The sequence below is a fragment of the Dermacentor andersoni genome, chromosome 5 (genome assembly GCF_023375885.2).
Source record: "Dermacentor andersoni chromosome 5, qqDerAnde1_hic_scaffold, whole genome shotgun sequence".
Taxonomy (NCBI): Eukaryota; Metazoa; Arthropoda; class Arachnida; order Ixodida; family Ixodidae; genus Dermacentor; species Dermacentor andersoni.
Window position 1 is genome coordinate 193,816,361 of NC_092818.1, and position 17,836 is coordinate 193,834,196.

General features: G+C 43.0%; 1 protein-coding gene and 1 long non-coding RNA gene across 5 annotated transcripts in view; one reads left to right on the plus strand and one right to left on the minus strand.

Moving 5' to 3' along the window:
- LOC126531780 (protein turtle-like) overlaps window positions 1–17,836 on the plus strand; it is a 90,953-nt gene that overhangs the window by 29,880 nt on the left and 43,237 nt on the right. For all 4 annotated transcript variants that reach the window (XM_050179500.3, XM_050179501.3, XM_050179502.3 and 1 more), the window contains exons 5-8: window positions 1,547–1,700; window positions 4,606–4,893; window positions 6,396–6,680; window positions 15,545–15,660. In XM_050179500.3, coding sequence (XP_050035457.1) covers window positions 1,547–1,700; window positions 4,606–4,893; window positions 6,396–6,680; window positions 15,545–15,660 — 843 coding nt within the window. The remainder of the gene's footprint in view (window positions 1–1,546; window positions 1,701–4,605; window positions 4,894–6,395; window positions 6,681–15,544; window positions 15,661–17,836) is intronic.
- LOC129385184 (uncharacterized) overlaps window positions 1–17,836 on the minus strand; it is a 48,729-nt gene that overhangs the window by 26,406 nt on the left and 4,487 nt on the right. Inside the window, exons 2-3 of the long non-coding RNA XR_008612778.2 lie at window positions 14,864–14,914; window positions 7,407–7,455 (exon numbers count right to left, since the gene is read on the minus strand). This is a non-coding gene — a long non-coding RNA (uncharacterized lncRNA). The remainder of the gene's footprint in view (window positions 1–7,406; window positions 7,456–14,863; window positions 14,915–17,836) is intronic.

The following is a 17,836-nucleotide window of genomic DNA, read 5'->3' on the forward strand; positions in this document are numbered from 1 at the left end:
TCAGTGCTTATTGATCTGAATTGCAACATCACTTTCCCACGTTTTCTCTCTAATCCATACTCTTTCTATCTCTTGATGTTGCACACTTGTTTCTTGTAGAGCATTGAACCATACCATTAGGTATAACAGTAAAAGCTTGTTAATTCACAACTCGTTAATTCAAAATTTCGGATAATTCAAAGTAGCTGTCGTGGTCCATCCAGCAATGTATTGAAAGCAATATGTAACACATCCTGCTAACTCACACTGAAATCTGCACCGCCACCGATAATTTGAACTCCGGGCCATCCTGGATGGGGAGAGTGCTAGGGTGCAGAAGCACGTTGGCGACGCTGGCGGCGCCACGCGCGCTCTTCAGCTTTATCTGCGGCCTTTTGTTTAGGCCTGACTGGAGAGGTATGCTTTTGTGCCTGGCCAGGCATGGCCAGCGCCTCTGTTGCAGGTCACTTCTCTCCCATGAGGTTCTGTATAAAGCTCAAGGGCGATAAAATCGTCGCCGTGCACCGTACGCTGCATGTGCGAGTGAAAGCGTGCGAGGGTGAGCCGGTGAACGCGGCTGAATCAAGGCGCGGAGGTGAGGCGGAGGAGTCTGGGGGGGGGACGTTGTATTCCGGTGGCTGCTGAGGCTGCTGCTGCGTGCGACTCGCCCATGCGGGCGCCGCATCTTGAAAGCAATCTGTGACATGGCCAAAGTGTACGCCCGTGTGGGCCTCATTTTCAAAGTGATCTGTGCAGAGTGCGTGTAGTGCTGGTAGCTTTGTATGCGATGTGCTTTCTACGTTTCATTCGTACTGAAGCGAGAGCTGTACAAGAGCTCAATTCTCTTGCTGCTATTGCGCGATTCCTCACTCCAGCGTTTTTCAGTGAGTTTCTGCAGTTATCGAGCGAGATCTGTTCATGTTTACCTGTGCACGCGTGACACCGTACTTGTTAATTTAGTTAGTAAGCGAATGTTCACAAGTTTGTACGGCCGATAAAACTACTATCCTTACTTCATATAGCTATCTACTAATTTGCTATTGCAATCGATGCTTTGCTTTTCGGGTGAAACTGCAACATTGTTTTTTTCTCCGCTCCAGTTGACACGATGAATGCGTGAATAGAGCAGGAGCCATGTTGACGTTGGGCAGGTCAGAGCACGTGGGCCACGTCCTGCTACGTTGGCTGCGCCAGTGCTTCGAAGTATAAATGTTGTTCATGCCAACGTGATGTAGCATGTGTGCGCGCATGCTCACGCCACGTCGGACTATATACGCGCCTTAACCGAGCTATGTTTCTCTCTGATTTTCATTAGTTCGAATTTTTTATAATTAGAATTTTCGTAGCATCCCTGCGGAATTCGAATTACTGACCTCTTACTATATATAACCCTGAATCTGATGCTGATTATCTGGAGTGCACAAAAAAACTGCAGCAATCACGTGCACTACTTAGCATTGTTGGGCAGCTCAGGCTAAACATCCTTAATACACTAACGATTATGGTGAAGTACTTGTCGTGCTGGTAGCTTCTGGCTATTCATCCCTTGCTTGTATTGTGAATGCAGGACAACCTTCCGCTGGAAGAGAGCACCAACACCCAGATCCACCCAACAGAGCTGCGCATTTCCAACCTGCGCCAGACAGATGTGGGCGACTATACGTGCATGGCTCGCAACTCGGAGGGCAGCGACTCAGCGCTTGCCAAAGTCATCGTGGCTGGTGAGTTACTATTGTTTTCAAAGTGTGTTCCATTAGCGAGTGGCAAGGAATTGAAAGACAATCTAGTTTATTTTTGGACACACTTCGTAAACCTTTACTTTTATAGTGACATTGTTAGGTTGGAAGAGGTTTGTCTTGTAAATGTTTTTTTTTGCCAAGGGACATAAAAGAATGCAACAGTGCGGTAAACACTCCAACACCATGTCACTGAAGTGAACACATATTTCTGCTAATAGTGTGTCACAGCACAGTTTAAGGACATGGGAGCCTCTCAATAGTGGGCAAGGAGCATTTTGATTGGTGTCGCTACCGTCTCTCTGTGTCTTGATGCCCTGCTCTCTTTTGCCACGGCTGCTGGATAGAAAAAAAGAAAAAAAAGTGCGGCCTGACGCGTCAGGCGGGCTGCAATGGGAGTGAACGTGACAGCCGTAGTTGCACTCTCAGCTATTTGGCTTTCCTGCCCGGCGGTAGCTCGCGGGGACGGGATGCATCAGGCTATGGCATTCCAAGCACATTCTTGACGCGTTATCTATGCTGATCCCAGACAAAAATGTCCTGCTGGCTACACTGCGGTGGATCACACCATTTTCGAAGCAGGCAGCAGGCCGCATCTCTTTTTTTTTTTTTTTTTTTTTTTTTTTATCCAGCGGCAGTGCTTTTGCAGAGCAAGTGAATAAATGTGTTCTATCTCAAATGTGGGTTGGCAGAGTCTGTGGTTAAGTGCCAGTAAGGGCCATAAAAGAGGGCAGTTACGGCCATTTTATTCATTGAGTTCCATACTAAGGTTGTCGGGGAGAAATCTGGCATTGCAATTATTCAGTCAACATAGGAACTATGGGTAACACGTAAATTTGTCTTAATTTGGCATGGATCCATTGAGACAGCACATTGCAGCTTTCTTTATTGTTATTTTGGTTCAGTTGTGTTTTGCGTTGACTTCATAGTGTTTTGTTAGAGCAGTTAATTAAGTTCCTTACATTTACAATTACGATACACTTCTTTATGTAATGTTGCTAAATCTAGATGATATTTGCTAAGTAACAGTCACTACGTAAAAAATATTTTTATATTCTAAACAATTGCTCTTGTTTGTAATGTTCTGAGAACCATCAAATTGTACAATTAACAAGTTGTACAAGCTGTATGACATAGCAATCATCACAGGTGATCATCACTAACAATCATCACTGTTGATTGTAATACAATAAGTTTACAAGAAAAAACAATTTTTTAGGAAAGTCAATATAAAAATCCACAAGGTCACTCAAATCCAGGAGGATGAAATTTAGGCAAATCAATGTACTTATATGGTGGTTGAAAAGCTGCTGAGTAAATCCGCATAGATGCCATACAGTCAAACCTTGATGTATAGAACACGGATATATTGAGTTATTGCGTATATGGAATATCCAAGGCAGCCACGTTGGCAGACGAAACTCGCCAGGTCTTTATCGGCGGTGCTGTTAGCAGAATAGCACACTCAGGCCTGATCACACAGTAGTTAATGAGTGCTAAATAACTTCAAGGAGTGACATGCTGCCCTAGGGAAGCCATTATTAATTAATCGCAATTCACAGAACGTACAACCAATGCACACTCAACATGGATGCAGACACACAAATCAACCGGCGAAAGCCCTGGCATCCTCCAAAAATGTTTCTAGCGGTGTGCAGCAGAGGGCAGCACAGGAGCATGAAAAAGGCAGATTGCGTGCAGCGCAACCAAACACGCGCTCTGAACGACGATCACGCTCTTGGTTCATTGAGTGATTTGCAGAAGTTTTTGACGAGTTTTTTATGTGATTTTATATATCAAATTCTGGCTATATTGAACTATTTCACGATCACCGCGCTGTTCGATATATTGAGGTTCAACTGTAGTTGGTGGCTGCCTACGAAAGCTCTGCCCATGAAAGCACACCGCAGCTGACTTCGCAGCCTGAAACACAGTTCCCAGAAGAGGCTGATATTGAAAGCTGTTCATCTACACCATGGCACTGCACAAATGAGTGAACATACTGATTGGTTGGCACAGATATACAAATTATCTTTGAGCTTCAGAGGCTTGTGGTTGCCAATGCATTCTTAGGTTGCCTCCAAATGTAGTGTCCAGCTACTCTTCAGGGTACTTATTTAGAAACTTTGTGCTTTATCTACTTGCCTGTTGACTGCTGCACTTACCATCTCCTTTGTCTTGAGTGAAATGCGAAAACACCCATGTACTTAGATTTAGGTACACATTAAAGAACCTCAGGTGGTCCAAATTTCCGGAGTCCCCCACTACGGCATGACTCATAATCAGATTGTGGTTTTGGCACGTAAAACCCCATAATTGAATTTTTTCAAAGTCTCATTTGACTTCAGTTTATTCTTCTACACCACCTATTTTCCTGTTCACCTCAGCCTTCTTTATTCATTTGGCTTTGATGATACCAAAGATAAGCTGAGCTGGCAGCCATATTGAGGTGGCATCACAATGTAATAGCATCGCCTTGGCATTTCCAGCTTTGGTCTTTGCCCTGTGATAATGTAGTGAGACCAAAGAAGCTGAAACCATGAGGTAGTGCAGCATTTAGCGCTGTTTGCCTGGCTGAAGGAAAAAAAAATGTTCCTTTATCCTCCTTTGCTCCTCATTGTTGGCCTGCCACTTTTTGTTTGTCCACCCTCTATACTTAGCAAAGCCCATACACAGAGTTGTGCACACAATGTGATCTGAAAAGCTTTCATTATCAAGGCTCCAACATATTGTTACGTAGGCAGACACGGTGATATCAAAGATGGTGATAATCAGGATGAAGTGACTTCATTTCAACGAGGATTTAGTGCACATTGTGACTGTGTGATTTTTATTCTAAGCTATTAAGAAATAACAATTCATGCTAAATGAGGTGTTCTTTGTTTCACAGGCCCTGCAGTGATCACAACCCCTCCACAAAACCTAACGAAGCTGGAGGGAAACTTTGCAGAGTTTGTGTGTGAAGCACGTGCATTGCCCTCCAACATCACTCATCGCTGGTTCTACAACGGTGTAGAGATCTCCAAATTGACCTGGCTGCAGACACGTACGCTTGTACGCCAGGATGGCACACTGTTTATAAACCCCACTGCAGCGGATGACTCAGGCTTCTACACCTGTGAGATCTCAAATGGCATTGGCCAACCTGAGTCTGCTACTGCTTACCTCAACATAGAGTGTGAGTACAGTGCTGGAAAGATTCAGACTGGGGAACATATTTGGGAAGCTCTACTGTAATAAGCTTTCAGAATACATCTGGCATTTCCTTCCCTGATCCACAAGCCTTCATTTAATTTAACACTGCCCAAGGGTTCTCTCGAGGCACTTATGGTGCAGAACCACTGCTTCAGTGCGACTGGGCCCAGTGGACATGTTTTCAACATGCTTCTCCTCATCACTGGCTGACAGACAGCAGTGCCAAATGTAGTGACCATGGTCTTTCCAAATGTAGACCACCCAAGGTATTGTCTCACGAACTTTGTGTAGTGCAGTGAAAGCTACTTTGTCTCAACCAATCATGAATGAGAGCCAGCTGTTTGTTTTGGAGAAAAGAGAAGGGCTTGCCCATTTATCATCATAGCCTTACATACACTGCATGACCGAGTTTTCACCCAGTGATATACAATTACACCATTCTTGTTTTCTATCAGCAAACTCCATTCTATTCCTACAAATTTTCTAATCTTATCACACTATGTAATCCCCTGCCACCTTCAGCTGTGATCTTCTTGCCTTAGCACTTACTTTGTTACTCAAATAGACTATCAGTTATGAACTGTGCATCCATTATATGAGCTGCCCAACTGCACTCCTTTCTCCTAATTTCAGTTAGATTATATTTGTTCCATAGACCATATGGCTACCTTCCTGTCTGTCAATCATGAGAGACATGACCACCTAAAGCCAACAGACAATGAAGCTAAGGAAAGCATCGGGGAAATTAGCTGTAGTTGAAATTGAAATGCAGAAAATAATGAAGGAAAAGGGAATGAAAGTGGATAAAATGCAATCGTGACAGGAAGAGATGATACACCTGTCATGTTCCACTCCGCCACTCATTGCAAAGTCATTAGCTTTTTCTCAAGTTTTTTTGCTATCCTGCAAATGTCTGCCCCATAGGTTGCAATTTCAAGTGTGCAGGGATGTTAAACGAGGTGCATCCACCTCAAGTTGGGCACAGAAGGGCAGCTGCTACTTGACTACCACAAACCACTAGTCAGTGGCCTGAAGTCTTAAATGCTACGAGCGCACACAGTGCTGTACTATGCCGACCATGAGGACCATGCTCAGGTGCAAGCCTTTGACCACTGTGTCACAGCTCTTGCCACAGTAGAATGCACTGATAACGTACTTTTCTTATCTAGGCTTTTGTTTAACTGCCCTTCGTGACTTGAGAGGGCCTGCCATGTATATACTCCTTGCCCATTGTGGGCAATTGATGCCTCTGAACCTTTCTTTCAGCTAGCATGGTGCACAAGGGTGATCAGTGGGGGAAAATAGGCGAACTTTTCTTCAGATTTTCTTTTCTGGTTGGTTGAGGTGACTCATAGCTTTCACTGCACTGCGTGGAGTCTATGAGACACAATATACAGCAGTGCTGTGTTCTGGTGTGTGTACACCATGCACCTGGTAGTACTCCATCTTGCTCCTCACCTCTCCTGCACCCCATCTTGTGTGCAGACCCAGCAAGGGTGAACTTCACGCCAGCCTTCCAGTACATGCCTCTGAACCTGTCAGGAGTGGTGCGCTGCTACATCCAAGCCAACCCGCCCATTCAGTTTGTCACCTGGTTCAAGGACAACCGGCCCTTTGAAGCCAATGCCCTAAATGGTGTTGTCAACCTGAGCAATGGCTCACTCTTCTTTCAGCGTGTGTCGTATGAACACCAAGGACGCTACCTGTGCTCTCCTTTCAACATCCACTCCACAGGAGGGTCTTCTGCTGTCATGGAGGTGCTTGTCCGTGGTGAGTACAGCCGTATGCCGAAGCCTTTCTTCCAGTCAGGAGCTCAGGGTGATTCCACAAGAGATCAAACATGCATGTCCGCTTGATATTTTTGTTTTGTCTGGTTTTTTATATGTCATGTTGAAATACTCAGATTGCACAGAACCGAAAATTCTATTCCCATAAAGCATTCCCGGCAAGTCAAAAAAATATTTGAAGGTGGTGCAGTGAGTGTCCTCCTATTGCTTATGACAATATTTTTCGATTTCATGGCCGAATTAAATGCAAACTAAAAGCGTTGTGTCGAAAAACATTTCTGCTCGTTTTAATACGTTTTACAGCAAATTAGTTCAATGTATTTTTTTATGCTGTCCACAAACAAAAAAAACGTAAAACATTCCAAACATGGCTCAAATCAGAAAATTTTGTAACTTTGATGCACCTTGGCGCGATGTCTATTTCACACAGAAAATAGAAAAAAACGTCAAATATAGAACATTCTTTCTGCAACATTTACTCGAAATATTGTATTCCTACGTGAAACATTAAGTAAGCAAGATTTCTCAACAAAACTCGTTTAAAAAAAGAAAAGGGAAAAAGCTCCGGTTCCAATATTTGAAAAAATTTTCGATGGAAGTCCGCTTATGTCGGGCAAAACATGGGTGCGATATTGTGTTTCCTCATTTGCTTTATTCACAAAATATAACGGACCAAAGTGGCCCATGTTGAGCATGCTGGCTTCAGTACCTTTGCTGGTTGTCTTCAGTTTGAGTTGACATAATAGCTCTGTGGAAACCTGCAAGGTGGAGGGAAGTAATCAATAAAGGGAAAATGAGACATCCACCCAATCGTAGCAATTGCGATAAAGGAAAGCCATACGGTTTCCTCGAAAGAAAAGGCTCGCAGTTGAAAAATTTGTCCTGGTCGAGGACTTAAACCTAGGACCACCGCCTTTCCAGGGCAGCCGCTCTACCATCTGAGCTAACCAGGCATCTAGCAGCTGGCAGGGCAAAGTCAAATATATTGACAACTCGAAGCAAAGGCAAGAGTTTGACGTAATTTGACAAGAGTTTGACATATGACGAGTTTGCATTATACACAAATCTAGTTCTTATTTCTTTGCTGCTTCAGAACTTCACTCTGGCAGCTTGTTTTCAACAAAAATGTATTGTCGCATTTTATTTGTGTCTAGTTGTACGGGGGCTGGGGGCTGCCACTCTCTAAAGTGCTAACATGTACCAAGTTTGCAGCCTACAACCACTGTGGGCATGGCACTTATGCCTCCATTATATGCTTGTCAACAGCATGCGAGACACTGTGAGTGCATGCTGTGGCTTAATTTGCCAGAACCCGCCTGGTGCACACAGTAAGTCCCTGTAAGCGATGCCAAGGCAGGCTAAACCGTAAGCAACGGAGCGCTTCCATAATCAGCAGGTGCGCCTATATGGAGGTGCTACTTCACTTGCGTGCTCCCCATCCCCCACGTGCAATGGATACTGGAACCTTCTTCAGCATCACCACGTGCAACTCACACTGTGCCTTTCTCAAAACTCAGTCATTTCCATAGCTGTTTATTTTGTTTCCTATTATCACATGTTTTCCACGTCGCTCACAGATAACGTCTTCCTGTCTTACCTCTACCTTCACCTCTGTGTTTCAGCTGTCCGAAAAAGTGCAGTGCTACATGACTGAGTCAAAGGCTGCTGAAGTTGGCTAACTTATTATGTTTCGTCAGCACCTTGCTGACGCGCTTTCCCATGCCGAGAACAGCAGAGGTGACTGGGGGCTCCAAACAGACATTGTCTTTTGATAACGAGTGTGGCCCCCACATTTTCACAGTGAAAATCTTTAAGTGGCCTTTCATAACACATGAAACCGGGAGACATTCTAGAGGCTGTAGGGGTTGAGGGACGGACGTTGGGATGAAAAACACTTGGGAGTTTTATTTTACATTATATACAGAGAGGTGAGAGTCAAGTAACAACAGTCATTACGGGCCGGCAGCAACTCGGACGCTGCGGCCCGCGGCAAGAAGTTCGAGAGAGGTGAATCAGGGAATGCTCCGGTCTCTTTGGAATGCTTCTTTTAAACCCTTCGAGGACTGGAAGTCGCGTCATGTTCGGCCAATGGGAGAGCCCGCTCCGATGACGCCACCTTCGGCCAATGGTAGGCACCCGTGCGGTGATGTCACACCCGGCGGCTCCCCGCGGTCTTGCCTTGCTGTGGTGCAATGCTCTCTTCAAAGGCGGCGAAGGGGGGACGATTGGGCTCCATTGTCCGAGGGCCCCCTGCTCCCGGTGGTACGGCCCCGCTGTGGTGGCAAATGCCTTCTTCAAAGGCGACCGGTGCGACGCGGCCAGGCCTTCCCGGTACATCGCAGCCCTCTTGTTTCGGGACCCACTTTTCTTGCAACAATGCCGGGTTATCCCTTCGTTTTCTGGAAAACTCAAGCATTGAATAGCTACCGGCGGCGTACGAACTTGTTGGCACGTGAACTTGTTGGCTCGAGCGATCCTCTGGAATGTGCTGCGATTCGATGTGGTCCGGGGAACTCGAAGTAGGCGCAGGAAACAGCTCCATATCTAACAAGGCTCAGTCACGATAGCGCCACAGGAAAAGCGACAGAAAGAGTGCGTTGCTGTTCTGTATAAATGTTTCGATTTGTTCTAGCTGTTCACTACATGCGATGCATGCGGCTCATAGCTGAGTCCAAGTATTCTGTGCTGATTATTTTCGCGTTCTCAATAGGAAGATTGCTAACAAAAAAATTTTTTTTTTCGTAAACGTTTTGGATGTTGTCTTGCCGTGGAAGCTACTGCCAGAGGCTGACCATATTCGTGACACCGACAAAGTCTGCCAGCACTGCTTTGCGTGCCTCAAGGAAATCCTGTCTTCATCTACTGATACCTGCAATGAAGCAGACGAGGCATTGCTTCAGGATGAAGAAGCAATTGACGACTTGAACAGGTACTTCCACCTTTCGTTCGATGTTTCACCGTTGAAGCCACCATCTTCCATACACAAATGTAGAAGAGGATCTTACGGAAAGAGAAAATGGGCCGAGATTGAAAGGGTCGTGGTGAGAAGGATACGCTCAACTTTAAGTGCTGCATACGGAAGTGTCAGTACACTTGAACTGTCTGTGACAGAATGTCATGCATGTGCTGGATGGTTAAATAGCTTGAAGCAAGCGTACGAGGCTTCAAGGTCCTATTGAGAGCGCCTCTGTCTCTTTGCCATCGTTCCACCAGAAGTTGAAAATAAACGTGTTGAAGAGGCAATCCCAGCTGTCACAACGTAAATGCTTAGAAAGGCCCGAAATTGGTGTGAGAAGCATGGAATGTGGTCAGATTTTGATTTGCACACGACTTCAAGGTCAAGCCCATCGAATGTACAAGCTGCGCTCGACTAATTCCCCAAGGACGAACTTGAGTGCTCTCGGCAGAGCCCGAACAAGAAGGACGTTGTGTCAGTCATCACGAATGAGTAGAGAGTACGTCTCAAAGCAGTTTATGACACGTTTTATCTGTGAGATCTTCCAGGTGTTCAAAGCAACTCGCACCGAAAGTGCCATTGCCCTATCAAGGTTTTAAAGCCTGTGTCCAAAATGGGCGCTGCTCGCACCACAACAAGAGGTTGGCATTTGTGTTTACTGCGCTAATGCCAACCTTTGTGTCTCCGTGCTTGAGAACATAACCGGCATGGAAATCTCATTGGAAGGCATGAAAGCATTGTGCCTTTGCGGTTCCCCAACCACAGATTGTATGTTAGGTGAATGCGAGCGCTACCCATGGAGGGAAACCCTTACTTTGGCCAGTCTGGGAATGGTCGATGAGGACGAGGTCACGTTTGCTGTTTGGAAAAGCGGTGACTTGATTAAGAAGACGTCGTCTCCAACCCTTTTTGTGAAAGAACTTGGCAATGGGTGACCAAATGGATTCCTCATGAATACATATGCTGCACTCAAGCCGCGGCTATTCACGAGGCAAAGAAGTGCAAGCGGCACAGAAGCATTGTTCTGCATTTTGATTTTGCTGAAAATTGGACTGTTCTTCTCTCAAATGAAACATAATCATACCATTGGCACAAGAAACAAATCTCTATTTTCACCTGTGTTGCTTTCCGACGCAGCTCACGCCTGCTACACCCTAGGTAGAGTGCACAAAGTGTTAGATAAAAAAGCACCCGTCCACTGTCACATAACATGCGTCAGTGATGGTGCAGCGAGCTATTTTAAAAATAGGTACCAACTGTATGAGTTGTGCCACTCCAAGTATATATCCATGAGGTGGTATCTTCCACTACCGGGCATGGGAAGAAAGCCCGTGACGGTGTGAGGGGAGTCCTTAAGCATCAAGTTTCCCTGCACAACCTGAGGTCTGAAAGCACCGCCTCCATTCAGTCGGCACATGAGATGGTCTCCCAACTTGGTGGCAGCATCAACCCTGCTTCATGCGCCTGCTGCAGCTGTCGAGGAGCATCGTCAGCACAAGTCAGTGGAGTGGAAGTCAGTGCCGCGTGTGCCAGGAATTCAGTCATGGCATGTGTGGATGTGCGCCCGCGGTCAATCAAGCAGACATGCGCTGTCCGTTGTGAGAACTGCAGCTAGCCAGCTGACTGTGATTCAACCCTTTTAATGCTAACTGCAAAGGCCACGCAATAAATTTGTTGAAGCACCACAAGTAGTGTCGAGTTTTTTTCTGTCTTGTGTCCCAGAAAACAAAGCAGAAAACATGTTCTCTGTTCTTGCCACAATAAAAAACCCAGGTAAACCTTCCTTCATATGTGGCAACTGTTGCCTTTTCTTTTTTTTAAAAGAAAGTAAATATTAACAAACCAGAACGAGTCATCGTGGCACTAAAGCCAGCATGCTCAACGTGGGCCACTTTAGCCTATTATATTTTGTGAATAAAGCAAATGAGGAAACACTATTGCACCCACGTTTTGCCCACCATAAGTGCACTTCCTACCAAAATTTTTTCACAAATTGAAGCCGGAGCTTTTCTTTTTAAATGAGCTTTCAGAAAAGAAAAGTTCATTTCACTATTTTTTTTTCTTGTGTTTTATGTAGGAAGACATCTTGCATAAATGTTACAAAGAGAATATTTTATATTTGACACTTTCTTCAACTTGAACTTGAAAAAAGGGGGTACCAGCGAAACACAAAGGACGCACACAAGGAAAAGGTGTTAGACACGGACGAACGCTGTACTTTCAACTGTACCTTATTGAAATTTACATTGCCGCGCATAACCTCCAACGCATGCACATCTTCTACTCCTCCCAAGACCCGTGCATGAACGTCAGTTTTTTATTAATTACCTTTTACTTACCCGATAGGTAAGCACATTCCTTGTTTGTTAAACACGAAGACATATCACTGACACAATTTTCTTTCTCATTTCCAATGTGAAACGCTTCTAAGATTCCGCATTCGTATCTGGTCTTACCCTTCCCTAAAATGGTCACACGACCGAACAATGGCGCACTTTTTTTGCAGTTACTGCAGCCTCTTCTTTGGGGGGGCGGTGGGGCACGATAAAGTCATGCAACAATGTCTGCAACACATCTGGTTCCCTAGCCGCAGGTTAATTTGAATTCATTTCTGTAGTATGCAAATAAAATGTGAAGAGTACAGAAGATATATAGTATAAGACATATAATTAGAACATGGGAAAAATTCTGGTTTTGTTGAATAAAGCACAGATATGTAAAAGTCTGTCGAAGTTGTGTGAAAGCTGGAATTATATTAAACTGCAGCAGGATGTGATTAAGGAGCCTGTGCAAGTTCTTTGGTACTTTAATTCAACATTTTGGCTTAAGCCCATGCTGGAGCTTCTCCTTTTGTGTAGTCTTCTTTGAATTCGCTCCATTACATTGCTTAATTATCCAGCATTCATGTGCTCTGCTCTTGTGGAGCATGTTTTAATAAAACAGGTGATAATTAATTATACCCCAGGGGAGTGTACAGAACTCACATAAGTCAATTGCAATTCACACCAAATGATGCTTTGGAAATATTATTTTTTATTCAACTGTGTCATCATTGATTAGAAGTAGCGCTTGTTAGCTGCCAGCAGTTACTTGGAAACGGGCACTGAACAAATGACTAGGCAAAATAAAAATTTTCTTAGCAGGCAGAGAGCCACATTGTAAGGCAATGTCCTGTTTTTCTTTAACCTTTGGCAGTTGGTGTGCTTGTGCACTGTCCGTTGCTAACTTTCTCTTGTTCTAATTAGATGACACCAGGCATGTAAAGGTTGAATTAGCAAACTTCTTTCTTCATAGAAACTAGTGAGTGAGAAACTAGTGAGGGAGGGAGAAACTAGTGAGAAACTTTGAGAGATGAACATCTGCGCCGATACGCAGAAATGGTGTCCAAGTTTCTTGTGATCATTTTTCGTGCTTCATTATCCACAGCAACTCTTCCTATTGACTGGCTAACTGCACGCGTAGTACCTGTACCGAAAAAAGGGGACCTAACGCTGATAAGTAACTATCGCCCAATATCGCTAACGTCATCATGCTGTAAGATGCTAGAACACATCATAGCTAACTACATTACTAAATTCTTAAGTGATAACAGTGTACTCTCACCTGAGCAACATGGTTTTCGAAAAGGTTTTTCTACTGTCACCCAATTAACATCGGTTATTCATTATTTTGCGAATATTCTAGACAAATCCAGCCAGGTAGATGTAATATTTTTAGATTTCAGGAAAGCATTTGACCTTGTTTCACACTCCAAGTTAATTGAAAAACTTCGGTTAATTAACATTCCTTGTTTCATTGTTAATTGGGTTTCAGCATACCTCACTAACCGAAAACAGTTTGTTAGTATCGATACTTACCATTCCCATGAACTTCCAGTTACCTCAGGCGTCCCTCAGGGTAGTGTTTTAGGGCCTTTATTATTCTTAATTTATATTAATGACATTGCCAGCGTTGTCACAGCACCAGTTCAAATAAAACTGTTCGCTGACGATTGTGTTCTGTTCAGTGAGGTAACCGGTTGCGATGATCAGATAACCCTGAACAATAATCTTCAAAACCTCCTTTCTTGGTGCAATCGTTGGAACATGGAGGTAAATGCTAACAAAACAGTTTACATGAAGATAACTAAAAAAATAAATAGCCTATCTTTTCCTTACGCTCTCGGATCTGAACCATTAACCGAGGTTAGGGAATACAAATATCTTGGCGTCACAATAACTCATAACCTGCACTGGAACATTCACATTTCTAACGTATGTGACTCAGCCTTTCGTAAACTCTGTCTTCTACGTCATAAACTAAAACAAGCTCCCGCTGAAACTAAACTTTTAGCCTACACATCAATAATAAGGCCAAAACTGGAGTATGCCTGCATAGTGTGGGACCCTTACACAAAAACGAACATTGGTGCACTAGAAAGAGTACAGCGTAAAGCAATCAGATTTATTTTTTCGAAATACCGTATGACTGATTCCCCGACAGCAATAATGAGACAACATGGCATTCAGACATTGGAAATACGAAGAAAAATACAACGGCTGAAATTTCTTTTTCTTCTTAAAAATAATCTCCTCGCCCTCACTCCTGAGCCTTATGTAACGCCAATGGCAGCACGCCGAACACGTCATCGTCATGCTGACTCTCTAACTCCCTATAATGCCAGAACTAACATTTTTAAATATTCTTTTTTCCCACGCACTATAACCGATTGGAATAATTTAACTCAGTCGCTACTAAACAGTACTGATTCCATTGACCGTTTGAACTACTGATTTCATTACTAGTAATAACTGAAATTGATCTTTGTGTTACATTCCTTCTCATTGCTTAAAATTGTACTGACGGTTCATTTGTACATTTACTCTTCACTTTTGTTTTGGGAATTGTTTGGTTACAAGACCGAGTGTTCTTTTTACCCATTTGGTTCTCGCAGCTGGTGGACTCCATTGCTATTGTGCACACTAATTTGGTCCTTTTGTTCTTACGTCTGCAAATGCAATTATTCTGTATTTTGTATGCCCCTCCTGCCTGGGCCTCAATGAGGCCTGCAGTATTGTATAAATAAATAAATAAATAAATAAATAAATAAAATAGTTGAATTTAATAAGTGAGAATTTAGCTTGTCTTGAACAAATGATAATTGGTTATATCGCATTTGAATTGAATTTCAAGAAAGCGAACTACCTTTGTGAAAGTCAAAACATACTCACATTTTTCATCACTTCCTTTTTTCTTTCATCGAGTGCTGTTCTTTTCATGATCTGGAAAATAATTTTGCACTGCTGTTTGATTTAACGAGGCCTTGCATGTTCTCTGCAGATACACGTGCATATTTAAAAAAAGGAAGAAATAAAAATAGTGGCAGGGACAGTTTTCATTGTTTTCTGTGTATATTTGTGTTCAGAAGTTAGAAAGACACAAAAATGATGCACTGGATCTGTCCCTGCTCTTTCCTTTATAGGAGGTCGACTTCAACATAATGTGCTCTGCTAGGGTTTTCTGTTAGTAGCCAGGTTTAGCTGAGCCCTGCTGTGTTCACTTTACTCTAGGGATACATCATATATTATATCTGGTGTGGACACATCAAGCCTCCCTGTGAAGATAATTTCCAACAACAGCTTTGATCAGTTGTCATTGCAACATGTATAGTACATATAGTAAAATGTATATAGTAGTTGTGGTAGTTTCCCAGCAATCTAATGCTGCAACTTAGCTCGCACCCCTTACATCAACCCTACTAAATTACTTCTAGTTTTGAAACTTCATTCAAGAGTGCCACAAGAAGACAATTCATTTTGCTGCCACCTCTGCTGCTTCCATTGACACTTTGCCTGCATCTGTGTGATGTTATCACCTGTGTATTGAAAGAAGAATGGGATATGGTGTTGCAGAGCCGCCCATGTTCTCAGTGAAGCCCAAGGAGCTGTACCAACAGCCGAGAAACACGGAGGTCACCATGCCTTGTGAAGGCAAGGGGCACCCTCCGCCAACCATCTCTTGGAGGAGGGTAAGTTACCCCAACCGTTTTACAGCACGCAGTCAAAGCACGCAAATCTGGCTAACAATTTTTATCCCAGTTAAGGTCCATTTCTTAATAGATGAACTGGTTGTGTTCACTTATGCACACAATTCTATTGGTGAGTGCGATGGCAATGCTTCAGTCATGTGCATTTAAGACATAAACGATGTTACATTCCAGTTATGGTTTCCTGACTTAAAAACTTGCAAGATCTCACGACTCCCTCTTTTGGCATTGCACCTACTGAGTTATTCCTCTCAATTCTGAACACATTCGACTTTTGTTTAAATGATAATTGATGCTGCATCACACAGTGGTCTCCGAAGTGCCTTTGCCGTCTGACACACACGCTCTGACACACGTGACACACACGTCAGGGGTGGCTCTGTGTCGCATTGTTTTGTTGTCTTGGTTGATGGTGTCTGATTCCTTGTGACCTAAGTAGAGATGTGAGGGCGTGAAAAAAAACAGCGTAGGTAAAAAACTGTTTTTCTTGTTTTAACCTTGAGCATAAAAAGCCAGAAAAAAAGAAAAAGGGCACAATTTACCGAATAAAATGGAGTGTACTGATGCAAGAGATAGATTAGTGTCACTTTGTGAGTATAAACATTCTGGTGACATATATTTCATACAGTAAATTTATGCAACATCTTTTATAGTGGTGGTGTGCTGCATCTCCATCGTTTGTTCCTCAGAAAGGCAACCTCGATTTGCGTCACTTATGGTGGGATACAAGATCAACCCTTGAGACAAAATTTTTGTGTCAGTACTTCACTGTTCCTTTAACCTGAAGTAAAGTGCACATTAGCTGAGAGGTTGGCAGTTCTGTGCTGCATTTTTTAATTTGCATCTCTTAAAGTCAGAGCAAGAGCACCGTCTTGTAGTAGTTCCGTCTTAGTTAACACCGTCTTAGTTAACCCCATTGGACATTTGAAAATTATTCCACCAATAGCTGTTGTCTCCAAAGGAACAGCATGGTTTGGCATTCTGTCGTGTGTGTTTTGGTCTGATGAAGCCAAGATGAAGATGATGATGTTTTGTGCACACACACATGCATATATACGAAGGAACCAAATAAAAGACCACAGGGACAGTTTTCGTTGCTTACTGTGTGTGTATATATATATATATATATATATATATATATATATATATATATATATATATATATATATATATATATATATATATATATATATATATATATATATAAAAGTAAAGAAGGAAAACCTTTAAGGAAGTTTCTTCTCTTCATTGGTTGTCAATCTTGACGCAGGACAGCCTGCCAAGATACTGGACCTGTCTGACTGCTCAAAAACTTGAACTGATGCACCTCTAGTGTAATATTTAGAAGTTGCTGTTTATGACAAATAATTTATTCTTTAGATTTGGTCTCAGGTGGGAAATTTTTGCTTTAAAAGGTACACCAATAAAAGAAAAAGTTAAATTAAGCAATATGAAATGGCAAGAGCGCCCTACATCATGAGGAGGACGAGGTAATGCAGACGAGACGCAAAAACTAAATCTCGGTGGTGACACTGCCATGAAGTCCCACGCACTGGCTCGTCAAGACTTCATGGGTTTAGACAGTATTTGTACGGTCCTATAGTTAAGGTTTTCATTAATGGACTACATTGCGTTCTGCATTCAACATAGCAAGTTATGAGAACTTATCTGGAGCCAAAATAACCCAAATGTGAGAATAAATCAATATTTTATGACGTCACATCTTTGTGACGGCAGTGAGGTTGCAGTAAAAAATCTAGAAAAAAAGAAGTATCGTCTTTATTTCTTCAATTACCAACTTTTTTTCACAGAATGAATATAAACAGCTATGAAAGAATGCTTTACCATAGTTAACTGGTTTTCAGTGGGTCACAGTAGAGAATCTATCCATACTTATGACTGCTCTTCTCCCACCTTGTATGTACGTCTAAAAGCGCCCACATGTTTAACCTCGTTTTTAACATGGCGAGCTCACGACATGCAATTCATCACATGGAAAACGCACTCCATCTGCAATCTGAGAAACTAAAGTTCTGGAAATGTGCAAACAGTGCAGCAGCCTCATCTCACTAACAGAATAAACGTGTGCAGCTTTTTCATGGTCCGTATACAATAGTGTTTCTCAAACTATTCCAGGATGCCAAGATGCCTGACCTGA